General features: G+C 36.2%; 1 protein-coding gene across 1 annotated transcript in view; it reads right to left on the reverse strand.

Annotated features, from left to right (window-relative positions):
- The window catches only part of KCNH5 (potassium voltage-gated channel subfamily H member 5), a 113,079-nt gene that overhangs the window by 84,169 nt on the left and 2,770 nt on the right, over positions 1 to 26,140 (reverse strand). Inside the window, exon 2 of the mRNA XM_027768333.1 lies at positions 2,490 to 2,613. Coding sequence (XP_027624134.1) covers positions 2,490 to 2,613 — 124 coding nt within the window. The remainder of the gene's footprint in view (positions 1 to 2,489; positions 2,614 to 26,140) is intronic.

Below are 26,140 nucleotides of genomic sequence, written 5' to 3' on the forward strand. Positions count from 1 at the left end.
TACATCTAGCCTTCAGGTTGAAGATGGTGTCCATAACAGGCTTGGCGTGAAGATGAAGCTTAGAAGTCTCAGAAGAAGAAATGGGTATGGGAGCATTTCTGAAACTCTGTTTTACAAAGGCTGTTCCACAGGATAAAGTCTGCCATAAAACTAACCTTTTCTTAACTTAATCTCTGCTAGGAACACTGGGGAGCAGTGATACCTAATACAAAGCTCAGCCCTCCCAGAACCGAGAGCCCACACCTATCTGCTACGTGAGGGCAGATGCACACCGTGGCTAAAAAGGCACATCATCTGTGCTACCCGAAGGCGTCTCAGCCAGTCACAGACGTTCATCACTCCCACTGTCCCATCTCATACCTGGGAGTGAGGCTGAGCATGAGAATGGCTTCCATAGAAATAAAATGAAGATGGCTAGGCTAAAACAGGGGAAGGAAGAGGATGTTCATTTCAATGTTCAACAGGTCATTTCTGAATTCTAGATAAGCATCTTAACCATCTAAGCTGCTGGTTAAAAACACTGAGTCACGGCCCCATTCACCCATCTTGGGTGATCTGATTCAATCAGTCTATGAAGAATGGGAATCTGTGCTTTATAAAACCTGTTAATGTGGTTTCTATGTGTGGTCAGGTTTAGACTCACTGGTATAATAAACTCCTGCCCTCCAGAAATACGCAAAATGCATGCATACACATATATACACTCAAACACACATAACAACATTGTATACACTGTGTGTGTGTGTGTGTGTGTGTATATATATATATATATATATATATATATATATATATATATATATATATATATATATATATATATATATATATATATATATATATATATATATATATATATATATATATATATATATATATATATATATATATATATATATATATATATATATATATATATATATATATATATATATATATATATATATATATATATATATATATATATATATATATATATATATATATATATATATATATATATATATATATATATATATATATATATATATATATATATATATATATATATATATATATATATATATATATATATATATATATATATATATATGTGTGTGTGTGTGTGTGTGTGTGTAACTTCTCAGCATAATTGGGCAGAAAAATGATAAATCACTGTGTTTCCCTGGAAAAATCCTCTAACATAGATCTAACTCAATTTCCTCATCTGAAAAATAGTATTTAAACTAAAAAAATGTTCAGATTCCCTGAGCTTCTAAGATAACTTGGTTTACTGTTTAGTTAAGTGAGAGCTTTAAAGAAAAATTAACTCAAGGAAAAAACATCCCATCTGGCCTTACTGAAATATTGTGAAAAGTTTTAGGTTCTAAATTGGTATGTGTGTGTGTGTGTGTGTGTGTGTGTGTGTGTATATATATATATATGTGTGTGTGTGTGTGTGTGTGTGTATGTGTGTATGTGTGTATATGTATGTGTATGTGTGTGTATATATGTGTATATACATATGTATATATACACACACACATATACCAATTTAGATATATATATATACACACACATATGTATTTATATATGTGTGTGTATATATATATACACATACATACATTTATATATATACACATTATACATACACATGGTTTCCTTTCTTTTTTCTGATTCCTTTTTTTCTTTATGTTCTTTAAGCTCACAGAGATAGCCTATTTTTAAAAGAACTGTTAAAAATAATATAAATGGCAGTCTGTTTTACATAAGTGAAACAAAATAGCAATGGTATAATGTACCAATATCACAAAGTACCTGTGATTTACACAGAATGTAAGAACTTTATTTTTTATGTTCTTTAAATGTTCACCAACAATGTTCTAGATGACTGAGGTTGTTTATTCTGTTCAAGGCAATTTTAGTTGCTCCAGTGGTCCTGATGCTAATCGTGGTTCCCGGATATAGAACAGCCTTCTGACCACTCAGCACCGAGACTACCTCCTGGCTTATAGTAGACAAGCAAAAGATATTTATCAAATGAATTAATTGACAAATACTCAAAAAAAAACTTCCTTTGCAAAAGTTTTCACCAGTGACTCATAAATTATTTATTTCCATTGACAGTTTAATTTCTGTAGCAACTTTTACTCTATAGTTTTCATAAGTGAATCTAATAAGCTTAAGCCTTTTATTTATTTTGTTAAGCTTTTTGCCATAGGGTGAGTACACTCACCAGAGATACTGAGAGGGAAAGTGAGAAATCATCCCCCAGGAGGGATGGCCACTCTACAATCCCTTCTTATCCATTCTACTCCTGGGATTTGGGGCATGCACACACACGCCCAGTGTGGTTTTCAAGCCACCAGGTCTGCGACTCAAACCACAGTTGGTCATTTGGGAACCTAGCACCTTAACCACTATGCTGCCCGCTGGCCCCTAAGCTTAAGCATTTAACCACAGTTAGAATGGCCAAGTTTCAGAAAAGATTCCTAGGCTGTTCTATTACCTACCTGCAAGTGCTGCTTTTCTGCATGACGTCAGCTCGATGATATCCAGAGAGTTTACAAAAACCGTCATTACTATAAACTACAGGCCAGTCCACAATCTGGGCATTTCCCAGTAAGAAACTTGATTCTAAAGAAGAAAGCAGAAAAAGGAAGTTATTTAGCTTCATTTAACAATTTACTTTCTTTAAATAATCAAAAACATTTTAAGATGAATGAATACAACTATGATAATATAACCTATTTTTGAAATGCACATAATCAGTTTAGCGTAATTATCAAATGAGGCCTACAATAACTATATTCATAATTTATATTTTACAAACTAAAAATTCTATTTAAAAGAAACCAATTTATAATACCTCCTTGCATTCAGGTATACTCTAAGCTGTGAAAACCAAAAAGGGTTAGTATTAAATTATGTTAATGACCATAATACTTACAACTAGAAAGGGGTTAATTTATTAATATTAGGGTTATAATAACTTCCCCTACAAGTTAAAAATACTGAATTTGATAACAGAGGCAAACTAGATGACCCTCTCCAAAAGGCTATTGATAAAATGAAACAAATTATTTACTCATTAGATTAACCTTGAAAAGTCTTATTTAAAATAGCTCTAAAGGTCCAACTACAGTGCCACAGGTAGTAGGATGCCACTGTAAGATACCACAGCCATGTGGGATGGCCCTAGGTTCAGTTCTAAGATCTACCTGAATCCACTGGGCACACCCATGATCCTGGGCGCCTGGAACCCTATGGGAGAGGTAAAGATTGTGGTTTTATAAGACCTTGTCAGAGGTCCCTGTGTCTGTCTGTCTGTCTGTCTGTCTGTCTCTCTCTCTCTCTCATGAAACAAATTTTTTTAAAAAAATTAAAGAGGAACATTTAATAATAAAAGGATCAATTCATTAAAATGACATAAATCTCCCAAATGTGTATGAGAGAACTTTAAAACACAAGAAGGACCATTAGGAACCAGCAGTTAGCGTAATGGCTATGTCACTGGACTCCCATGTAGTCAACCGCGGTTCACGTCCCAGACCCGGTGGCTTAAAATTCATGCCGGGCACTTGTGTGTGCATGTCCAAGATCCCGAGAGGAGAATGGAGAAGGGACTGCAGCGTGACCATTCCCCCAGGGGGGTGATTTCTCGCTTTCTGTCTCTATGTGTCTCTATGTCTCTCTCTGTCTGGCGAGCACACGCACCCTATAGTGAAAACCTCTCCAAAAATAAAAGAAAATAAAAAAATAAAACACAAGAAGGAAAAAAAAAGGGGGGGCGGGAGGGCAGAAAGAATAATTAAATGATATCACAATCACAGTGGGAGATTTTAACTCTCCTACTTTAACTGGCATAAAATAATATTTTTAAAAACCTGGCAGAAAACAAGATATAAAAGTAATGATATAAAATATTTGAATAAGGGCCAGCCCTGCAGCCCAGGGGTTAAGGGAACCAGATTCCACATGGTTGACCATGGTTCAAATCTTGGCTCCATTGGCTTGAAAAACACATAGGACACATGTGCATGCATGGCCAAAATAAGGACAAGATGGAGAAATGGACATGAGATTGCAGTATTACCATGCCCGTTAGAGAAGACATTAGGTCTTTTCTCCTCCCTCTCCCCCTTTCTGGGGAATATATGCACCCTCTGGTGACTAAAAAATAATAAAATCTATAAAATATTTGAACCCCAACATTATCAACTAACTCAACTTGATTGACATCTAGACATCTCACACTTCCCTATAGAATACATATTCAAGTGCAGATGAAATTTCACCAAGTCAAATAATAAATTTTGGAATATCTAAATCATATACAGTATGTTCTCTGACATCAAAGTAATTAAGTTAGAAATCAGTTTTTTAAAAATTTAGAAAAATCAATAATATTTGCATATTACCCAATTCAATTCCAAATAACCGATGAATCTAAGAAGACATCAAAAGAAATATAGAAGATATTTTTAACTAGATAATAAAATAACATATAAAAATTTGTAAGTTATAGTTTAAAAAAATGCTTAGGGAGGGACCAGTGTAATGGCTATGTCGCTGGACTCCCACGTAGTAGACTACGGTTCGAGTCCCGGACCCAGTGGCTTAAACTCACGCCAGGCACATATGTGTGCATGCCCAAGATCCCTAGAGGAGAATGGAGGAGAAGGGATTGCGGCATAGCCACCCCACCTGGGAGGTGATTTCTCGCTTTCTGTCTCTTTGTCTCTCTCTGTCTCTCCGGAGAGTGCATGCGCCCTATAGCAAAAACCTCTCCAAAAAAAAAAAAAATGCTTAGGGAGAATTTATCAGTTTAAATGTTTATATTTTTAAAAAACAAAAGGTTTAAAATCAATGACCCAAGCTTTTATGTGAAAAACAACAGTGAAAAAGGCTATTAACCAAAAGTAAGTAAAAGAAAATGAAGATCAGAATATGGATCGATAAAAGAGAAAATAGTCAAAGATTTGAAAATGAAAAAAGTGAGTGAAAACATATTTTTCTATCAAGAAAAAAAAAGACATTGGACATCTTACAGATAACAGTGATAAAAACACATAATGTAAATCATTTTTGCCAATTAATTTTTAAAACCTGGCACTCTATAACTGAAACTGATGGGCTAAAGGATGCACAAACACAAGAGATGGGTGTGAATGCTAGATGTGGTGTGTGTGAAGGAGTGGGGCCCAGGGAAAAACATTGGGAGGAGGGATACAGAGACAGCATTGTTGAGACAGGGAGGTAGTGTATGTTATATTTTCATCAACTGGACCGGGGAGAAATGTTCACATATTGAAATGATCACCTTGTAAGTTAAATAAAAAGAAAGTTCTAGGAAAAGAAGAACTTGATGAAGCGTACAAAATTTCTGGGAAAAAATCTTATCACAATTGACACACACACAGAAATAGAAAATTTCAAAAGCTCAATATCCATTATTGAAAACTAATGACCCAGACAGTCACAGACTGAGTGAGTTCTTTCAAGTACTAAAGTAAGACATAAAACAAACTTGACGTGAGCATTATCATGAAACCAAAGACTATTAAAGATACTGACCAAAAATATCTGATGACGGTAATTGCAAAACTCAGAAGAAAATACTGGCGAATAAAACCCAGCAACACATTAAAAAAAAAAAAAGATAATAAATTATTATTAAGTAGGATTTATCTAACAAATGTATGATTTATCCTTAGGAAATTATATAATGTAATCCATTATACCAACAGAATGAAATAATCATAAAACTATCCAATAAATGCAGACAAGAACATTAACAAAATTCACACTTATTCATGATAAAATCTCTTCGCAAACTAGGAATAGAAGAAAACCTCCTCAACCTGATAAAAGACTTTTATTAAAAGTTCACTGATGGGGAACAGCAAGTGGCATGGTTGTTATAGTGCTGGACTCCCACATGGTCAACTGTGGTTCAAGTCTCAGATCTGGCAGGTTGCTTTCCAGTTTCTTTCTCTCTCTGTCTCTCTCTGGTCAAATTAAAACAAAAATTAATAATGATAACAAATAAAGTTAAATTTAAAATTGAAAAAGTCCACTGCTGGGTTACATTGCTGGACATCCATGTGGTCAACTGCAGTTTGACTCCCAGACCCAGCAGTTTAAAATTCATACTGGGTTTATGCATGCTCAAGATCCCGAGAGGAAAATGAAATAGAAAGGACTGCAGTGCAGTCATCCCCCTGAGTCAGGGAGGAGGGAGGCAGTTATTTCTCACTTTCTGTCTCTCTGTCTCTCCAACGAGCACACACACTCTAAAGCAAAATACTACTTTAAGAAAAAAAAAAAAAAAAAAGTCCACTGCTAACATCATTCCTAAAAGTAGAATACTGAATGTTTTTCCCCTAAAATACAGAAAAAGTAGGAGTTTTTTTCCCCTTAACCCTTATAATCAACATTTTATTCAAGGATTAACTGGTAAGATAAGGCAACAAAAATTTTAAAAAGATATAAATATTGAAAAGAAAGGTGTGTGAAGTTTTTTATTTACAAATGGATTGTTTACATAGGAAATCCTAAGAAATATTCAAATCAACATCTGGAACTAATAAATGAATTGAGTACAGTTGCAGGATATGAAGTCAATATAAAATATTATTTTTTCTCTCTACATATTAGCATGAAATAATTGAAAATGAGGTAAAGAACAATGTCTCTTAGAATGACATAAAAAGTACAAAATATTTAAGAATAAATTTTACAAAAATGAGGAAATTCTAGAGCAGAAACTAAAAACACACTAGTAAGTTAAATTACAGAACACCTAATTAAGAGAACTGTCCCATGCATACAAAATGGAAGACTGAATGCTTCTGAGGTACCTGTTCTTCCCAAATTGATCTATTGATTCAGTACAATCTCAACAAAGATGCCAGCAGGCTTTTTTGAGGTAATTGACAAGATAATTATAAAATGTTTGTCAAAATGCAAATTTCTTAAATTAACCCAAAATAAAATTTGAAAACGGAGAATAAAGTTAAAGAAGTAAGCAATTACGGTAATTAAGATAGTGTGAAACTGGTGTAAAGATAGACAAATAGATCATTGAAACACTGAAGAGTTCAGAAATAGATTTTCTATAAACAGAATAAATCTATTTTTATAAGTATATTTGCATAAAATCTTTACATAAATCATCAACTGATTTTTTTGCAAGATGCCAAGGCAGCTTATGGGTAAATAAAATTCATTCTTTCTTATTAATTCATTCTCTTCAATGAATTGTGCTGAAACAACTGGATATCCATTTGAGCAAGAACTGAATCATGATTTCTATATTATACCACACACACACACACACACACACAACTTTGTAGTCACAGACCTCAATACAAAAGTAAAAACTACAAAGCTTCCAAAAGAAAACAAAGGAAGAAATCTTGGCAATCGTGAGGAACATAACCACTTTTATGTAAAACTTATATAATAATCACCACAAAGAAAGTGTTGATAAACCAGACATCATCAAAATTAAAGTTAACCACTCATTCAACGGCACTGTCAAGAAAGTAAAATAGAAACCTACAGTCTGGGAACAAAGAGTTAACAACACAGGTAATCTGAGTAAGAACTCCAACCCAGAATATACAAAAAAAAATTCCTACAAAAGAACAAACAACCTAATCAACAAAGTAAGTAAATAACTTGAACAGACATTTCACCAAATACACACACACACACACACACTCAATCATCAATTAAAAAAATAAGATGCTCATAGTCATTAGGCATCTGGGAACCACAAACTGAAAGCATAATGATACACTACTGCTCAACCACTAAAGTAGTTATAAAGACTAATAATATAAAATGTTGATGAGAATCTGGAACAACTGAGCACGTTATAAAATGCCAGTGAAAAATATAAAATGGCATGATCACTCTGGAAAAGAGTTTGTTGTAAAATTAAATATTCATCTATGACCCAAAAATTTCACTTGTAGGTATTTATGCAAGTGAAATAAAAACATATGTTAACAAAAAGGCTTATAGAAAAATCTTCACATCAGATTTATTCATTGTAGCCAAAAATTGGAAACAATAAAATGTTCATCAAAAAGAGAAAAAAATTGTGCCATATTCATATAAGAAATATTACTTAGCTCTAAATGGAACAAATTTCAAATATGTGCAATAACATGGATGAATCTTAAAAACATTATGGTGATTAAAAGAAGCCAGAAGACAAACTCTGTACCCTAGTAGTTAATGGCACTTGATCCCACATAGCCAACAATAATTCAAATCGCAGGCCTGGTGGCTTGAGAAACAGGCTGGGATTGTGTGTGCACATGGCCAAACCCCAACAGGATGGAGAAATGAAGAATGAACTCCAACATCATCATACCACATGAGGGAGTATTCCCTCCTCCTCTCTTTCTCTTTCTCTCCCCCTCCCTCCCTCCCTCCCTCCCTCTCTCTCTCTCGTGAGTATATATACCCTTTGGTACCACCACCAACAAAAAAAAGCCAGAAACTAAAAACTGTATCCTGTGTATTTCATTCATATCAAATTTAAATACAGGCAAAGTTAATATGGTGGCAGAATTCAGAACAATGAATTCTGGAGGAAATGGTGGTGGGATTCACAGGAAACAGGCAAAATGAACTTTATGGGGATGTAATTGTTCTTTACCTTGATAAAGATTTAAGTTACACAAGTGCACACAAGCACACAAGTATCAAAACTCATTGAATTGTACACTTAAGATCTGTAACTTACTACATATAAATTAGAAAGAAAACACAAGGAGGACAATGGAAGAATCCCTCAGTCCAGAGAATCAAAAGTTTTAGGAAATACCAAGGAGTGTGATTACTGGGTTAAATGGAAGTTCTATTTGCAGGTTTTAGAAGAACCTCTATATTGTTTTTTATTTTGGTTGTACCAATTTACATTCCCACCAGGGTTGTAGGAGGGTTCCCTTTTAACCACAGCCTCAGTAGTACTTGCCACAAAGTGGCACATGGACACTCAAATATCACTTAGCCATAAGAAACAATGAACCTTTGTTGCTTGCTACAACAGAGATGAACATAGAAGATGTAATGGTAAGTGAAGTAAGTCAGACTGAAAGACAAACACTGTATGTCCCTGCGTAATATATACTGAATGTCTGTACTCTATTACAGAAATTGAGAGACCCAAAGGTATACTGGTAGGGAAGACAAGTGTAGATACAAATACTCGGTGAGGAAGATGGATAGGGGAGGAAAGAAATGGAAGGGGCTTAGGGAGGAAGTACTTGACAGACATAAGAATGTAAACTTCTCCGATAAAAAAGATATATATGGCAATATCCTTGATTTGATGACAACATAATGTGTGTTTTTGAAAACTATATTATGTGCTATGGAGATGTACAAGAATTAAGTGTGAGGAAGAAATTTAAAAGTTCTAGGAAAACTGGCATGCAAGTTGAACCTTAGTTATAACAATGGTAGGTAATACTACCTGTCCATGGTAAGTAGGGTGGTTTGAGTAAAAATAAAATTTAGCTAATTCCCAGAAAAGTGCTCCAGAAAGTATAAATTCCCTTATAAATAGATGATATTGTTATTTATAAACCATATCAATTATAAATCATTATAAACATTTTTAATATGATCATCAAAAATTAGCCTCTTTCCCCTCTTAGCCCACGCCACTTTACCCTCTCTAATCCATAAATTCACTACTTCATAACTTGATAACTGTGGCAGGCCACACATTTCAGTCTGATGTTCAGACTAACAACAAATTGTCCCTCTAAAATCCTGCCTCCACCCTATCATTCTTCATCTTGACCAAGAATTCCAACTGCTTACATCATCAAATCTCAAATCCTTTCCCAAACGTACAAAGCCCTTAAAATTTGGTCTTTTAGGATCCAGTTCCCACAAATAGAGCTTAACTACTGTTAAGCTCTAAGGGGCTGGCCATTTCCTCATTCTTATAGTCTCATTTACATATTATTTACACCTGCAATCCAGGAGGCATCATTCAACATCTTTCTCATTACCCACACATTTAATTCATTATCAAATTCTAATCATTTTATCTCTTAAAACTCTTTCAAATCTCTCCAGTTTTCTCCAGTCCCTCATCATCAGCCACCTCCAACCTTGTAGCATCTCTTCCTAGACCAGTCCAATAGCTTTCTAATTGGTTTGCTTAGACTCTGGATTCTGCCAATGAATTTTTCACACAGAAGTCAGACAGTTCTTTTCAAACCTCAAATTAGATCATGTCCCCTCCCTGCTTGAAGACACTTCAGTAGTTTCTCAGAGTTCTCAGGATGTCCAAATCCTTTCCATAGCCTATAATTACTTCATCTGTCCAACCTCAGCTCTCAACTCTGACCCTTGCCTGCAGTACTGTGGCTACCCTGACTTTTCTTATATTCTTGTAAGCTCCAAGTTCTCTGCACCGTAAGGGCTATCTAGTTGCCATTCTCTCCTAAACACTATTCCTTTCCTGCCTAATCTGATCAACACTTACATTTATTTAGACCTTAACTCAATTGTCATGTCCCAGGAAACTGTTTCCCTGACTCCATGATAAAATCACATTCTATTATATAATTTTTGACACCATGTATCTTTCTGTCTGCCATTATCACAAATGCAGTCCTATATCTATTTGTATCGTGTCTTAATTTTGCTATAGGGCACATGTGCTCACCAGAAAGACAGAGACAGAGAGATAGAAGGTGAGAAATCACCCCCCAGGGGGATGGCCATGCTGCAATCACTTCTCCTCCATTCTCCTCTCAGGATGTCGGGCACCCACACACATGCGCCCGGTGTGAGTTTAAGCCACCAGGTCCAGGACTCAAACTGCAGTCGAACATATGGGAGTCCAGCAACGTAGCCAACTGCTGGTCCCTGTATCATGACTCAATTACTGTATACCTAACTGTTGCATTGTAAACTCTGTAAGGACCGAGCCCATGTAGGTTTTTGCTCACAAGTGACTTAAGAAATAAAAGTCATCCTAATAGGATACGAAGAACTAAAAAGTCTGTTTATGATAACATAATCTCATATAAAGGACATTCTCGGGACCAGCTGATGGTGTAATGGTTACATTGCTGCACTCCCACATAGTTGACTGAGGTCTGAGTCACAGACCCAGCAACTTAAAACTCACACCAGACATGTGTGTGTGCAAAATCCCAAGAGGAGAATGGAAGAGAAGGAACTGCGGCATAGCCATCCCTCTCAGGGGGTGATTTCTTGCTTTCTGTCTCTCTGTCTGTCTCTCTCTCTCTCTCTGACAAGCACACACACCCTCTAGCAAAAATCTCTCAAGAAAGAAAATTCTAAAGACAACACCAAATAAATTGTTAGAACTAATCGACAAATTCAGTAAAGTTGCACGATACAAAATCAACCTACAAAAAAATTTCTATATACTAACAATTAAGATAACCGAAAAAAGAAATTAAGAAAACTACTATTTTCAATAGCTACCAGAAAATGCTACACTTTGTAATAAATTAATCAAGGAGGTGAAAGATCAATACACTGAGAGCTACAAAACATTGATTGAAAAAAACTGAAGACACTAATAAATGGGAAAATATCTCATGCTCATGATTACAAAAATGAATGCTTAACAATTAACATTAAATGTTTACAGTATCCAAAGTGATCTACAGATTCCGCACAATTCCTACCATAATCCCAATGACGTTTTTCATAGTTATAGAAAACACAATCTTGGAATTTATTTTAAAAACCACTTAAGACTCCAAATAACCAAAGCAATCCTGAGGAAAAAGAACAAAGCCAGAGGCATCACACTACCTGATATCAAGATACAAAACGCTGTAGTAACAAAACAGCATGGCACTGGCCTAAAAATAGACACATGTACAAGAGTAACAGAAGAGCCTAGAAAGGAATCTATGCACTTAATGGACAATTGTTTTAACTAAGATGCCAAGAACACACTATGGAGAAAAGACAGTCTCTTCAATAAACAGTGATGGGAAAATAATAATAACTATATTCATATATGGAAGAATAAAATTAGACTCTCATACCATCTACAAAAAAATTAACTGAAATGGATAGAAGACTTAACTGACAGGGGCTTGCCCTGTGGCCCAGTAGTTAAGGATGAAAACCTTATGACATTGATCTGGGCAAACATTTCTAAGATATGACTCCAAAAGCCCAGATAACAAAAGCAAAAGCAAACAAATAAGATTACATCAAACTCAAAACTTCTGCCCAGTGAAGTGAGCAGTTAACAATATGAAGAGAAAACCTACAAATAAAAAAATTTAAATAAATGTTTAAATGTTGATGCTGCAAACTAAAACCTATAAAATTACATTTAGCACTGAGATTTAAACTACAAAATAAAATATGGGGGGGGAAAAAGAAATAATGAAGAGAGATTTAAAGAAAAAATTAAGGCTAAATTAATGAAAATTAATTTAGTAATAAAGTTAACTAGATGAGCTTCTTTTGGAAATTAGTCTGTTAGTTAAAATATTTTATTTCTAATATGAACTATTCATATAACTATTCCATTTCCCTTTAGTTATGAAAAGTCTTGTTTCAACCAATTATAAATGTGATATTAAGAAACATTGAGAACAGGATATCAAATTAATTAAAATTACTTTCCAGAAAATTTTAATTTCTTTTAGCTTTAAAACATGGTAGGAAAAAGAAATATGATTATAGAAAAATTAACTCTACAAACCAATGAATTCCAAATCTAGAAAATGAGACCGTCCAGAAGTTTCGAAAACATTATCATGAGAGAAACTGCCCAGAATCCTCAGTGACATCATCACCATCCCTATCAGGCAATCTTAGGGAAACCAGTATTAGTCTGTCCTCATGAATTCTGGAAAATTTAACTTTTTGGGGATCCAAACATTTTAATCATTGAAGATGTTTATAAACTCTCCTGTAAATAGTTCATACCTAAATGGTTCAAATACACAATGTGATCCCATATGAGGTGCATTACCCTAATAGGAGGCAGGATTTCAGAAGGTATCATTCCACACATTGGCAGATTCGCGGGCAGAACTCTGCAAGGGGCTGAAGCTTTGGAACATCTCATTATGTTCTTTCAAAACCATCCAAAGGAGGCTGAGGGAGTCACAGGAGCTATTTGTCCCAGTTCCCACACCCTCCAAGAGTCTGCTTTAATTGGTCTGGAATGGGACCCAGGCATCAGTATTTATTTTTAAATTTTCTCAGGTGGCTTTAATATGCAGCCAGGCTGGAGAACAGCACTAATTCAGTGCAATGATTCCTAAATGTTGGCAGCTGCGAGAGAATCTTGTCACGAGTGTCAAAAATAGAAATTGCTAAATTCTAATATAGGTGAACTGAATTGACTCCCTCAAGGTGGAGTACAAAAACACTGCCATAAAGGTAAACCTCATGCTCTGCTCAGTTTGAGACACTTTGACCTGGTATCCTGCTACTCAAAGTATAGACCAGCACCACCTGGGAGTTTATCGGCATTGCAGAATCTTCTGAATCAGAACCTGCATCTTAATAAGATCCTCAGGCGATTGTCAGGTGACTGCGCCCATCTTCTGCATCCTTTCCTTCCTTTTACTGATAGAAAAGCAGGAAAGGGGACCAGCTGATTGCATAATGGTTACGTCACTGGACTCCCATGTAGTGGACCGTGGTTCAAGGCCCAGACCCAGTGGTTTAAACTCACGCTGGGTGCATGTGCATGCATGCCCAAAAGGAGAATGGAGAAGGGATTTGTGGCATGGCCATCCCTCCTGGGAGGTGATTTATCACTTTCTGTCTCTCTGTCTCTGTCTTTCTGGCGAGCGCACGAACTCTATGGCAAAAACCTCTCAAAAAAAACAAAAAGGTAGGAAAGGAAAGTTAAAGGACTCGGAAAAGTTGAGGGCAGCAACAGAATCAGGTTTCACTATTAAAGACTTTCTATTCGATCACACTACTTTATTTTGTTTGGGTTTTTTTTAGCATTAGTTATTTACTTATGTTAAATTTGCTATCAGGTGACATGGTGGCTAAGGCATTGAACTTCCACAAGGCTAAGGACAGTTCAAGTCCCATATGTGGCGGCTTGCTTTCTCACATTACATTTCTAAACTGTTGTCTAAGCTTTTGTTTTGTTTAGTGTTGCTTTAAATGTAAGAAGCCACATTCTCTTTACGGAACGATTTCTTCAGACAATAGGAATTGTTTAACTACATTTAAGTTAATGTTGCCATATATTTATCTCATCACTAAAGGAGATCATACACAAACCATGAGATCTTGTTTGATAGAAATTTCTGGAAGAAGAAAGGTTATATTCAGTCAATTAAATCAATATAAATCTATGTGAGATATTTCTTCCTTTTCTACACCAATTTGGAGAGGAGAGAATGTTTTCCCCTGGGCTACTCCAACATGATTAGACTGTTTTTTTATTTTTTGGGGGAGGGAGGTTGGTTTTGGTCTTATTTTGCTTTGTTTTTATGAAAACTGTGACCCTGAAATTCCATGGACATTAACAATAGGGGCAGAGACTGGAAGGAAATGGGAAGTAGGTTAAAGGGTATAAACTTTTAGTTACATGGAATGAATCAGTCCGTATAACATGAAGACTACAGTTAACAATGTTATATTGTATACTGGAACTTTGCTTAGAGAGACTTTAGCTCTTAAAACACACACACACACACACACACACCCCGAGGTATCCATGGAAGGTGGTGGATGAATTACTTGGCAACATCTAGGACAGCCTCTGAGAAATTCAACAATTTTCCCTCTGATTATATTCATTTAGTCCTAACTTTGGAGAAGCACGCTGCCCAGAAATTAAACTCTCTCATCCTGAACACCCTCAAAGCCCAGGCAGAGCTCTTCCAGCAGAGATAAAGTATAGGGGGATCCCAGAAACTCAACTCAGTGTCATTCAAGTTTCTCTCTCAGAATCACTGAGGCCTCGGTGAGGAACGGCAAGACTATAAGACTATCCAGGTATTATTCCACCCTTCACACGCATCTGATTCAATGAGCAAAAAGTTCATTCCAAAAGTTGAGACCAAGAAGAAAAGTTTGAAACTTAAAGGTAATCCAGTAAGGACCAGTAGGTGGCATAGTGATTAAGGTACTGGACTCATGTGGTCAACTATAGTTTAAATCTCAGACCCAGCAGCTTGAAACTCATGCCGGGCGCAAAGGAGACTGGAGAAGAAGGGATTCCAGCATGGCCATAACCCTTGAGGGGTGATTTCTTGCTTTCTGTCTTTCTTTGTCTCTCTGTCTCTCTGGCAAGTACATGTGCCCTATACCAAAAATCTCTAAATAATAATAATAATAATTTAAAAAGTAACTCAGTAAGGAGCCAATGATTAGCACATAGTAACCCAACACTCTGTGAGACCAACCTCCATGAGAAGTTTCCAGTTTTGAGTCTAGAGGCCTCCTTGAACATACCAGGTACACAATTGCCCACGTTCCAGAGCTAACTGTGGCTGGGGGTGGATCATGGTGTCTGTGTGCTGAGGCTGCCTGTCTCCCTCTCTCTTTCCTTTTCACTCATAAAGGAAAAAAATGAGTACATTTTTTAATAAAGAGAAAAATAACCCAAGCTAGCCCCATAGTCAAGGTTAAAGGAGTTAGATCCTACATGGTAGATCACAGTTTGAGTCCCATCCAGACAGAGGCATGGCATGTGAAAAATACACCAGGCATGTGTACATGCATGCCTACATCCCAACAGGATGGAAAATGGAGAAGGGATTGTGACCATATCCCACTGGGGCCTGCTTTCTCCTCCCTCTCTTTCTGTCTCTGGTGAGTGCATGTGCCCTCTGGAAATTAAAAGACACAAACACACATATGCAGTAGCTTAACAAAACTCATGTAGTAATCACTAACTTTTTCTAAAAAGATGTGTAGGCAGAAGTTTTTCCAGTGATGCTGTCAAATGTTCATTAAAAAGTTCGGTGTGGGAGAAAAGAGATTGTGGCATGACCATACTCCACTGGGTGGTGTTTTCTCCTTCTCTCTCTCTGTCTCTGTCTCTCTATCTCTCCCTGGCAAGTGCATATGCCCTTTGGTAATTAAAAAAAAAAAAGTCACACACACAAAAAGTAACCTAATAAAGTTGGGTTTGGCTTAAGCTGTTGGTTTTACTCAAAGTTAATTTCATATCTGGATTGATCTATTATTAAAACATGAAGCTACATATTTCTACTCCACAAGACTGATTAGATTGTCCAAGCTGATGATCTGATCTGTGACACATCTTTGCTGACCTAGAATGTAGAAATCAAGTCTGTACAGTTAGGTCAAGCTCCGTCAGGCGTCATTCTTCTTTTCTTCAAGGGAATGAAAACGGAGCAAGAAGACAAGGTAGTAATGCAGGTGCTCTTCAGAGCTTCACTCCAAGCATGGTCCTTGTCCAGCTTTTCCACCTCAAGGTGGTCTTTCCTACCTCCATCTATATCCCAGGTGCCTGAAACAAAACTTCACACCTCCTCATTCATGCCATCCAACTCACTACTAAATCCTAATAAATCTACCAAAAAACATGTCAGATGCATCTGTTTTCTCCATCTGTACTGCTATCACCTCAGGCCAAGCCACCATCATCTCTCCTCTGGAATACTGCAATAATCTGCAAACTCAGCTCTGTTTTCTCTCCTCCTCTCTCTAACCCTTAGGTACATGGTGACCAGGAGATTTGTCCACTGCACATGGAATATAACACAGAACTCTTCCCCTCAATAGTTAGATCCCTATTTCTCCATCCTTGTCTCTGATCTGTCTCCTTTTCTCCCACTCATCATCTTGTTATCTCTTACTCTAGGGATTAGTTTAACACCACAGATGTTCCTCAACAATTGGAGCTACATTCCAATCAACCTATTATAAATCAAAAACATAGTCAAAAACGCCTCTAATTCATTCACCTGACTTACCAAACACCATAGCTTTGCCTGGCTTATATTAAACATGATCAGAACACTTACATTAACCATTAGACAAAATTATCTAACACAAAGCCTATCTTATAATAGATTATTGAATAACTCATATAATTTATTGAATATGTATTGAATGTGAAAAACAAAATGGCTGTTTGGGTACTCGAAATATTGTTTCTACTACATGCATATCTTTTGCTCCAGTGTAAAGAAAACAAAAATCAAATCATCATAGTTGGGAACTAAGAAACCATAAATCAAAGCATCGTAGTTGGGAACTATCTGAAATTCTTTAGAAAGAACTTCCCTGATAATATCTTCCAATCAATATTAGTATCGATTACACATGTCTACTGTACCTTGCCCTTTTCCTTCAAAGTGCTTACCACAATTTATAGTTACATATTTTTAAGTTTATTGCCTCCATGAGCAAGAAAGAGAGAGAGAAAGAAACAGCACCCTCAACAGGTTCTTGATGCCTCAATCCACCTCCAGGCTTTAGCCAGCTGTGGGTTGGGGGCACATGAGAATCCAATATACTCAGGAAAGTATCTGGAACCTGAACTGCGAGTCTTCACATGTGGATTGCCTCACAGAGAATGATGTTTTAATGCTGTGTCACTGCTGGTCCCTACAATTAAATATTTTTGGCAAGTTTGTTGAATGCCGGTCTCCCCTACCAGACTCTGAATTCTGTGAAGACAGTGACCATGTCAGTTTGTTCATCACTGTTCACCCACTAAGTTCTCTAAGTGACATGGGACCAGGAGATGGCATAATGGCCATATCACTGGACTCACATATAGTCAACCGTGGTTCGAGTCCTGGACCCAGTGGCTTAAACCCACACCAGGTGCATGTGTGTTCATGCCCAAGATCCTGAGAGGAGAATGGAGGAGAAGGGATTGCGGCATGGCCATCAGCCCTGGGGGGTGATTTCTCACTTTTCTGTCTCTCTGTCTTTCTAGCAAGCACATATGCCCTATAGAAAAACCTCCCCCCAAAAATAAATAAATAAATAAATAAATAAAATAAACGTTATTTAAGTGACCAAATCAAATAAAATATTCTAATTTCTATTAAAAGTCATACATCAATAAAATAATTATAAAGCATTTCTTAGATAATATCAAGAATAGAGATAATGACTATACTAGATATATATCTTTTTTTGGAGAGGTTTTTGCTATAAGGCGTGTGCGCTCGCCAGACAGACAAGAGAGAGACAGAGAGATAGAAAGCGAGAAATCACCCCCCAGAGGGGATGGCCACACCGCAACCCCTTCTCCTCCATTCTCCTCTCGGGATCTTGGGCACACACACACATACGCCCAGCGTGAGTTTAAGCCACCGGGTCCGGGACTCGAACCGTGGTCGACTATGTGGGAGTCCAGCGACATAGCCATTACGCTAACTGCTGGTCCCATATACTAGATACATATCTTTAAGGAACTGAGAATACTGTAAAAAATAATAAATTAGGTATTCCGAAGCAGGTATCCCTGCACTTTAAATGGCATCTGGAAACTTGTGAATTTAGATGACAGAGCCTCTATTATTTTACAAACTTGTCTTCTAGATGAGTGATATCTATAGATATATTTAAGTTTCATAGAATAGTAATAATGGAACAGTCCCCAAAGCATAGATAGCACATTTTGTTTGGGTTAAATAAAGCCCTGGTACAGGCGGCAAAACCAAAGCATAGATAATTTATATGTCATGCCCACATCCACAATGCTGATTTCTGCTACGTGTGTTGCCCATTTCTATGTCAAAAATAGAATGCAAGGTTGTTCTCCATGTCTTTACGAAATATACCTTTATCCTACCTACAATAATCCTCTGTATCAGCATAGTATACACACAGAAACATACACTTTGTACCTTCCATAATGAGACTAATTATTACATAATAATATTGGCAACATTAAGCAGACCATTACTGTGGGAGTTTGAAATATGCAAAAAACTATCTGTTAATTTATTCAAACTTGTTCAGCTGTCATCAAAGACAAAAATATGCCTCCACTTTTCATCTCCTTCAAGATCAAAGGTACATTTTTAAGTTTCTGTGTTTCTTTGATGGCATTAACTTCATTATTTTCCTATCCAGCCAAAATGGTTCAAAATGCATGAGATACTATTAATACATATTTCTAAAATTCTAATAGTAGGCATAATAGTAATTTTCTTATAGGAAATAGTTATTTGCAAAAAAAAAAAAAAATTAAAAAATTCAAAATTTTTATTTTTCTCTCACATGAACCACGGTTTGAGTTTTTTTTTTTTTTTTTTTCTAGCTATAGGGCATGTGTGCCCTCCAGAAAGACAGAGAGAAACAGAGAGAAATCACCCTTAGGGGGCATGGCCATACCACAATCCCTTCTCCTCCATTCTCCTCTCAGGATCTTGGACACGCACGTACACATGCCCGGTGTGAGCTTAAGCCACCGGGTCCAGGACTTGAACTGCAGTCAACTACATGGGAGTTCAGCGAGACAGCCATTATGCTAACTGCTGGTCCCAAAGTTCTTACTTTTAATAGCTGGTGTTTTGTTCATGATGAGATGAGTTTCTAAAAAGTATACTGATCAGAATCATTAGAAGCAAAATATAACTAGGGACCTTCAGGTGGCATGGTGGTTAAGGGTGCTGGAATCCCACATGGCCAACCATGGTTCAAGTCCCAGACCTGGTGCTTGTTTTCTCACTTTCCCTCTCTCTCTCACTCACTTACTCTTGCTCTGTCCCTCTCTGGTCAAATTAAAATAAATATAAATAAATAAACAAATAAATGAAGTGAAGTAAAATAATTCTTTTAAAAAAAAAAAGAAGCAAACTATAACTGCAATAATGGTCTATTTCATTCATAGCCTCATAATACAGCAAGAAACTTTGACCCTGACATAGGTAATAATAAAATTTAACTACACCATAATTTCTTAAAATACCAAAAGCCATAATATTTACATGAATTATACTTATGGGCTTCAAAAAGCTTATGGAAAAATGGGATTAAAATATGAGTTTATTTTGGTGCAGAAAAATTTTGAAATCCATGCATAGTTTTTCAAGGTTTTTTAATAATACTCATTTTTCACGAGCTTTTTGGAGATCCTCTCCTATAATCTTGGAGATAAAAGCTAAATCAATGAAGATGTGTTTATGGAGGGGAGATGTAATACATATTTAATGTTTAAGGATCATTTTAAATCTTTTAAATAAATGTTTTTATAAATGAACTGCATCTTTTGTAAAGGCATTATATGGTTTCTTTTGAAGATGATCTTTTAAGGCAATCAAACACCAACGGCATGATAACTAATGAAGAACTTCAGTTAAAAGGCTGGTCTACCATCACACATGATAGAAAAACAAAAGGAAGTGTTACTATATGCATTACAATCCAAATAATTTTTTTAATTTTGTCCTTTTTTCTTTTTTAATGTGTATGACCTATGCAATGAGAAGTAATTCAAGGAAAAGACACAGATCTAAACATTTCTTTCTTTTCTTTGTCTAGATTTCACTGGGTCAGTTATAAAAAGAGGCTGATGTTTCTGCTTTCTCCTTCAGCTCCTCCATGAATGGTCAGGTATGTGATAAAGAGAACTGATGTATTTTGTTTGTTTTTTCTTTGTTTGGGGAAGGGGAACAGAAGTACTGGAAAGTTTCAACTAGCTTCTTCTGTTCACTCCTGTCTGACTCTAAAAACTAGACACAATTATTACTATATATTTACATATCTAGTATATAGACGAGAAAACTAGGAACAGATAAGTTATATGAATCACAGAGCTAGCATCAGAGCCCACACTTTAAAAAAGACCCCCAGAACCAGTTCAATATGCATAGCTGCCCTCATAGGAAAAAGGGGAAACATTATTTTTGCCATTGTATACATTATGCATCCCCAGTGCTATATGAGTGCCGAGCACATAGTAGGTACTCAATAAGGTTTTGCATTAATGAATATTCTACTAGAAAGGCCTTGAGCATCAAGCAAAAGAGCAGGAGTGGTTTTTAGGGAACTTCATCCTGAAACGTATTATGAACTTTATTCTTTATCCGCTCTTCTCTCAATGCTGTAAATACATGAAAATAAACTCACTGTGCTTTAATTTGGCTCAAATAAAAAAGGTGCCAGCAGACAGAAAAGATAAAAAAAGATCAGGACAAAATATAACTTTTTTCTTAATCCAAGTGAGTTGTTCATTTTTAGTGAAACTTGCCCATCTAAGGCTGCCCTGCTGCCTCTAGGAAACCAAAATCCATTTTACCTTCTCTGTTGGGTATTGCACAGGACTACCAACTGCTCCCCAAGGCCAGCCTCACTGGGAAGATGCCTGGGCACATAAGGACTGATTCCCAGAGATAAAAACTCACCAATGACTCCTGACTGCAAAGTTGTGAAAGTAATTTAATTAGACTCTACACATTTGTAAAAATAAAATGAAATAAATTTTAAAGTCTGCTTTTTTCAGCTTTTGGAGATTAAATAAAAATGGCAGAAAATATTTCAGCTGTACACTGAGATGGAATAAGAGAATTGAGACCCCACAAAGGTTCACTTCTCATGCTCTCAGGAATAACATCAGATTTGCCTTGTCCAGTGTAATTTCTTTTCCAAATATACACACTGATGTAGTAAATATTTTAAACTATGTAATTACTTACATAATCTTACTTAACAGATTTAGCCAGAACTGTCTTGGGAAAAAAATCAGTTAAGAACTTGGTTAATTGAGGACACAAAACAAAAAGCATTTATTCAACTAGAACTTTCTGCTCTATGCTCGGCACAGAGGAGAATATGAAAGTATTTGTAAGGTATCACCCATATCCTGAAGGAACTTATTTCCTATAACAAAATTTTCATGGCTTTCCAGTGATGGGGCATTACACCTAGAATTGCTATGATTGTATGCCTAAGCTCCGATCTCAAATCACATGTTTTTTGAAGTCTTAAAATGATATAGCTTCAATCGTATGTCTTTTGGAGAGGAACAATTTAGAGATCTTCGAAGAAACTTTATTCTAGCTTTGTATTTTCTTTTTAAAATTTGGATAACACTGGGAGCTGGACAGCTCTGTGAGGCTGACCTACATGGGAGGGTGGCTGGTTCACATCCAGAGACCTCTCTGGGAGCACTGGGCACACATGCACCCATGATCCAAGGCTGGCTGAAGCTGCGAGTGGACTGAGGAGCTAAGACCCTGTCAAGGGTGCTGTCTCTCTCAATCGAAGAAGAAAGAAATAAATAAACTTCCTAATTTTTTTTAATTTGGCTAACAGCAAATCACTAGAAGCACATAGTAGCTTAGGTAAGTAACGTAATATAAGAGCTATCTTTCAATAAAATCAAAGACCTCTAAACTTTAAGTCTTCAAAGATTGAAACAAATGTGGCAGAAATTATTTTAGCGGTATATCAATATGCAGTAAGAGATGAACATGGGACCCTAACAGGTTCACCTCTCATGCTGTCATGAGCCCCATCGATTTGCTGTGTACAGTGTAATTTCTGTTTCTACATGTATGCATTGATTTATGAAATATTTTAAACTATGTAGTTATCTACATTAAGAATTTCACCAATTTAATCTAAATTATGTAAAGATATCTGGTAGAGGAAATCCTTTGCTGAAATAGGAAATAGGTAGTTATCTTCTCAGTAGAAAGTATTATCTGCAAAACTTGATATTTCATATATATTGGCATGACACTGAAAATTATGTATTACAATAAAATTTTATCTGCTAAAGTAACTGTTTTGTTAGTCTAAAATTTATGTAAGTTTATTTCCTTACAAAAACTATTTTTATTAATATCACATTCATTTAGTCATCAAATATTGGTCACTGTAAATTAAATTTTAATCAGTAAATTAAAAGATATACCTTTCCTCACTTAAACTTCCTATATGTCTTATATTTTAGATATTTTCTTCCAAGAGCAACAATTAATTATCTTGAGCCTGTCAAATTTGAGTGTTAAGAGGGTTGAGGGGAGAAGGTAGAGAAAGATATTAACTACTTGGTTTACCTGCGACAGAACCTATAGTGACCTCTTGTGGTGCATATTAACTACAGAACTTGGGTGAGCAATACAACCTTTTCTGAGGCTACACTCTGGAGGATGAGGACACATCATTTCTTCAAGCTAAGAAAACAGCTGTAATTCACAATGAAAGTAAAGATAAACATTGACTAAATTAAAGGGCTTCTTGATAGAAATCTACTCAGTCATTGTCAATTAAGATAATCACAACTCCCTTTTATTTAAAAAGCATGCTTTTACACGGTTCTTTTAATAGGTCAGTTCAAAGATGACTAGGTAGATGAGTTCCTTACACATCCTAAGTCTGGAATCAAGCAAAAGATAGACGTCGAAGGCCATTTCTAGCGAAGACCACAGTGTCCTGGGACGAGCGGCCCTCTAGTTAGCATGCACCGCATCCGTTATGTAACGTAGCCTTGGCTCAGACAAGGGACGATCCTCTGGCTTTATTGATAAATATCATTTAGGAAGTGGTCAGGATCATTTCAACCTCTTTTACACTTTAAATGTTAAAGTGGTATATTTTAAGACGTGGGTAAACCAATGCTTTAAAAACACTCTGTGGTTTTATCAGTATTTCCTAAATAGTGTCTTAGATATTAAAGAAAACCTTCCAGGAAAAATATACAAGCAACTTTATAACAATAACAACCAAGTCCATTTGTTGTTTACCGTTTCTTTTTCATTGGATGATACTTAAAAGTCATGACTCCTGTTTTGTTCTGTTTTTAGAATCACTAGTTCTTTACTTCCTCTCCTACAACTTCCCAAGGCCTTAGTTTTCACCAATACCAACTACGTCATGAAAATAATTTTAGATTTTTCTACAAGTGTAATATGATTGATAAAAAGAATGCCTGTACAACCCAGTTATCTCAAAGAAACTGGAAAGTGGAGGTTATTGAGTTTCTCCAATAGGTAAGCGGTTCATAAAATACCACTTTCTTGGTTCCGGTCTTTCCTGAACCCTCTTTTCCCCAAAGGGACACTTAGAGTTTGTAATAAAAGTAGAAAAACACTTTTTTATTTATCTAGTGCTTAACATATTAACGGACAATAATCAATTTATAATAAAAAGATATTAATTTGTAGTTATAATTTTTCTAGATGGTGGCCTAGTTTATTGTCACCCAAACTAATAATTTCCGTCCATTTGTTAAGGAATTGAAGACAACATATGAATAAATGTACTACCCAAAGACATGCTCAGATTGAAGGTCTCCAAGATAATTTTTGTCTTTTGAATCTAAAATTTCACCTAAAAGTCCTAAAACGATTGTTTTCTTTCAGCTATTTAACCGCTACCCTCAATTTTATTGCTCCCTACAGCCCAATTTATATTGACATAGCTTGCATAAATTATTGAAATTTAAATAAAGGAAGATATCCTTATACTGTTCCTTAAGATAAACTTAATTGTTCGTTAAGATATCCTTAAATGTAGTCAGTAAACATTTGGGTAGGGACCTTCTAAAAGATATTGCTGAGTGTAGTTCCAAGTCTTTTTTTTTTTTCAGTCATAGGGCACATGTGCTCAGGGGAGAGAAACAGAGAAAAGAAAAGTGAGAAATCATCCTTCCTAGAGAGGACAACCACACTGCAATCCCTTGTTGCTCCATTCTTCTCCTAAAATGTTGAGCACACATGCACGCGCGCACACACACACACACACACACACACACACATCTAGTATGTTTTTCAAGCAGCCTGGTCCAGGCCTTGAACCACAGTTGTCCATGTAAGAGTCCAGTGCCTTAACCACCACGCCACCAGCTGGCCCAAGTCTTCCCTTTTTAACAACTTAATTTGATTGTACTAGCCAAAAATGTATCTAAACGTTCCAATTGCACTTATACTTGTTTTATTATTATTATTCATACATTAAATCACTATACATCACTTTACCCAGCATGATATACACCTCAGTATTCACGATTGCTAAGGCACTTGTACTTTTGACCTTTACTACTTCTAGAAGTAATAGAGTGTGCTATATATTTACTAGAGTCACATGTTAAGAATTATTGTCACTCCTTTTGTCTAAATATGATTTTTTTTCTTGCATCTTACAAAAGAGAAACTTCCTAATTCTTCTATTTTGAGATCTGGCTATAAAATATGTGTGTATCCATTCTACTAAATGGTCCTCATTATTTTATTTTATAGACTTTGAATCACCAATAACAATTTGCAATGCTTTCTCATAACAGACCAAGTCAACTAAATAAAGAAAATAAAAATCCTATATCAAGAGGTGTGAAACTCCAGCAAACAGGCTGTGGTGGCTATTCTAGGGCAAGGAATACAGCACTGTTCTGGGATATTGCAACTGAGGAATTGGGAACTTTATCAGGAAATCCTCCAGTCTTAAACCATCCTCAAATATGCCACACTCCTTGCTCTAGTTTCATCAAAAAGTTCTCCAATGAATTTCTGTCTCAGATTTCAGTTCATTAATGATAGCCATAGACAAATAAATGCTTGAAGTATTCTCTGTGTCCATTTCATCCATGCCTAGTCTCTCTTCCTATGTATATGTGTGTATCTGAGTATATGTTTCTGTGTTCTCTATTTTTTTTTTTTTTGGAGAGGTTTTTGCTATAGGGCACGTGTGCTTGCCAGAAAGAGAGAGACAGATAGGAAGTGAGAAATCACCCCCCAAGGGGAATGGCCACGCCACAATCCCTTCTCCTCCATTCTCCTCCAGGGATCTTGGGCATGCACCACACGCGCCCAGCGTTAGTTTAAGCCACTGGGTCCAGGACTTGAACCACAGTCAACTACATGGTAGTCCAGTGACATAGCCATTAGACCAACTGCTGATCCTCCATTCTCTACTTCTCTTTTGCTCTTTGTATGCAGAGAGAGTTTGCTTCTTCTCTCTCTGTAGGAAGGAGCCACGCACATGTTAGAGCCAAATCTCAAAGTAGGAGAAGTAGGAAATTCCTCTTTTTCGTTTCCTGAGTGGATGCCTGTTCATCTGACCGCTTGTCTGTATACTTCTGTATCCTTTGTGCATCTTTCTCCATATGCATTTCCATGTTAGTCTGACACTTGCTATATGGCCTTATCTTTTCATAAGAAGAAAGTGATCTTATATCAGAAAAAAAAGAAGCTTTTCTTGGGATGCAGGG

This window comes from Tupaia chinensis, unplaced genomic scaffold (genome assembly GCF_000334495.1).
Source record: "Tupaia chinensis unplaced genomic scaffold, TupChi_1.0 Scaffold000075_1, whole genome shotgun sequence".
Lineage (NCBI taxonomy): Eukaryota > Metazoa > Chordata > Mammalia > Scandentia > Tupaiidae > Tupaia > Tupaia belangeri.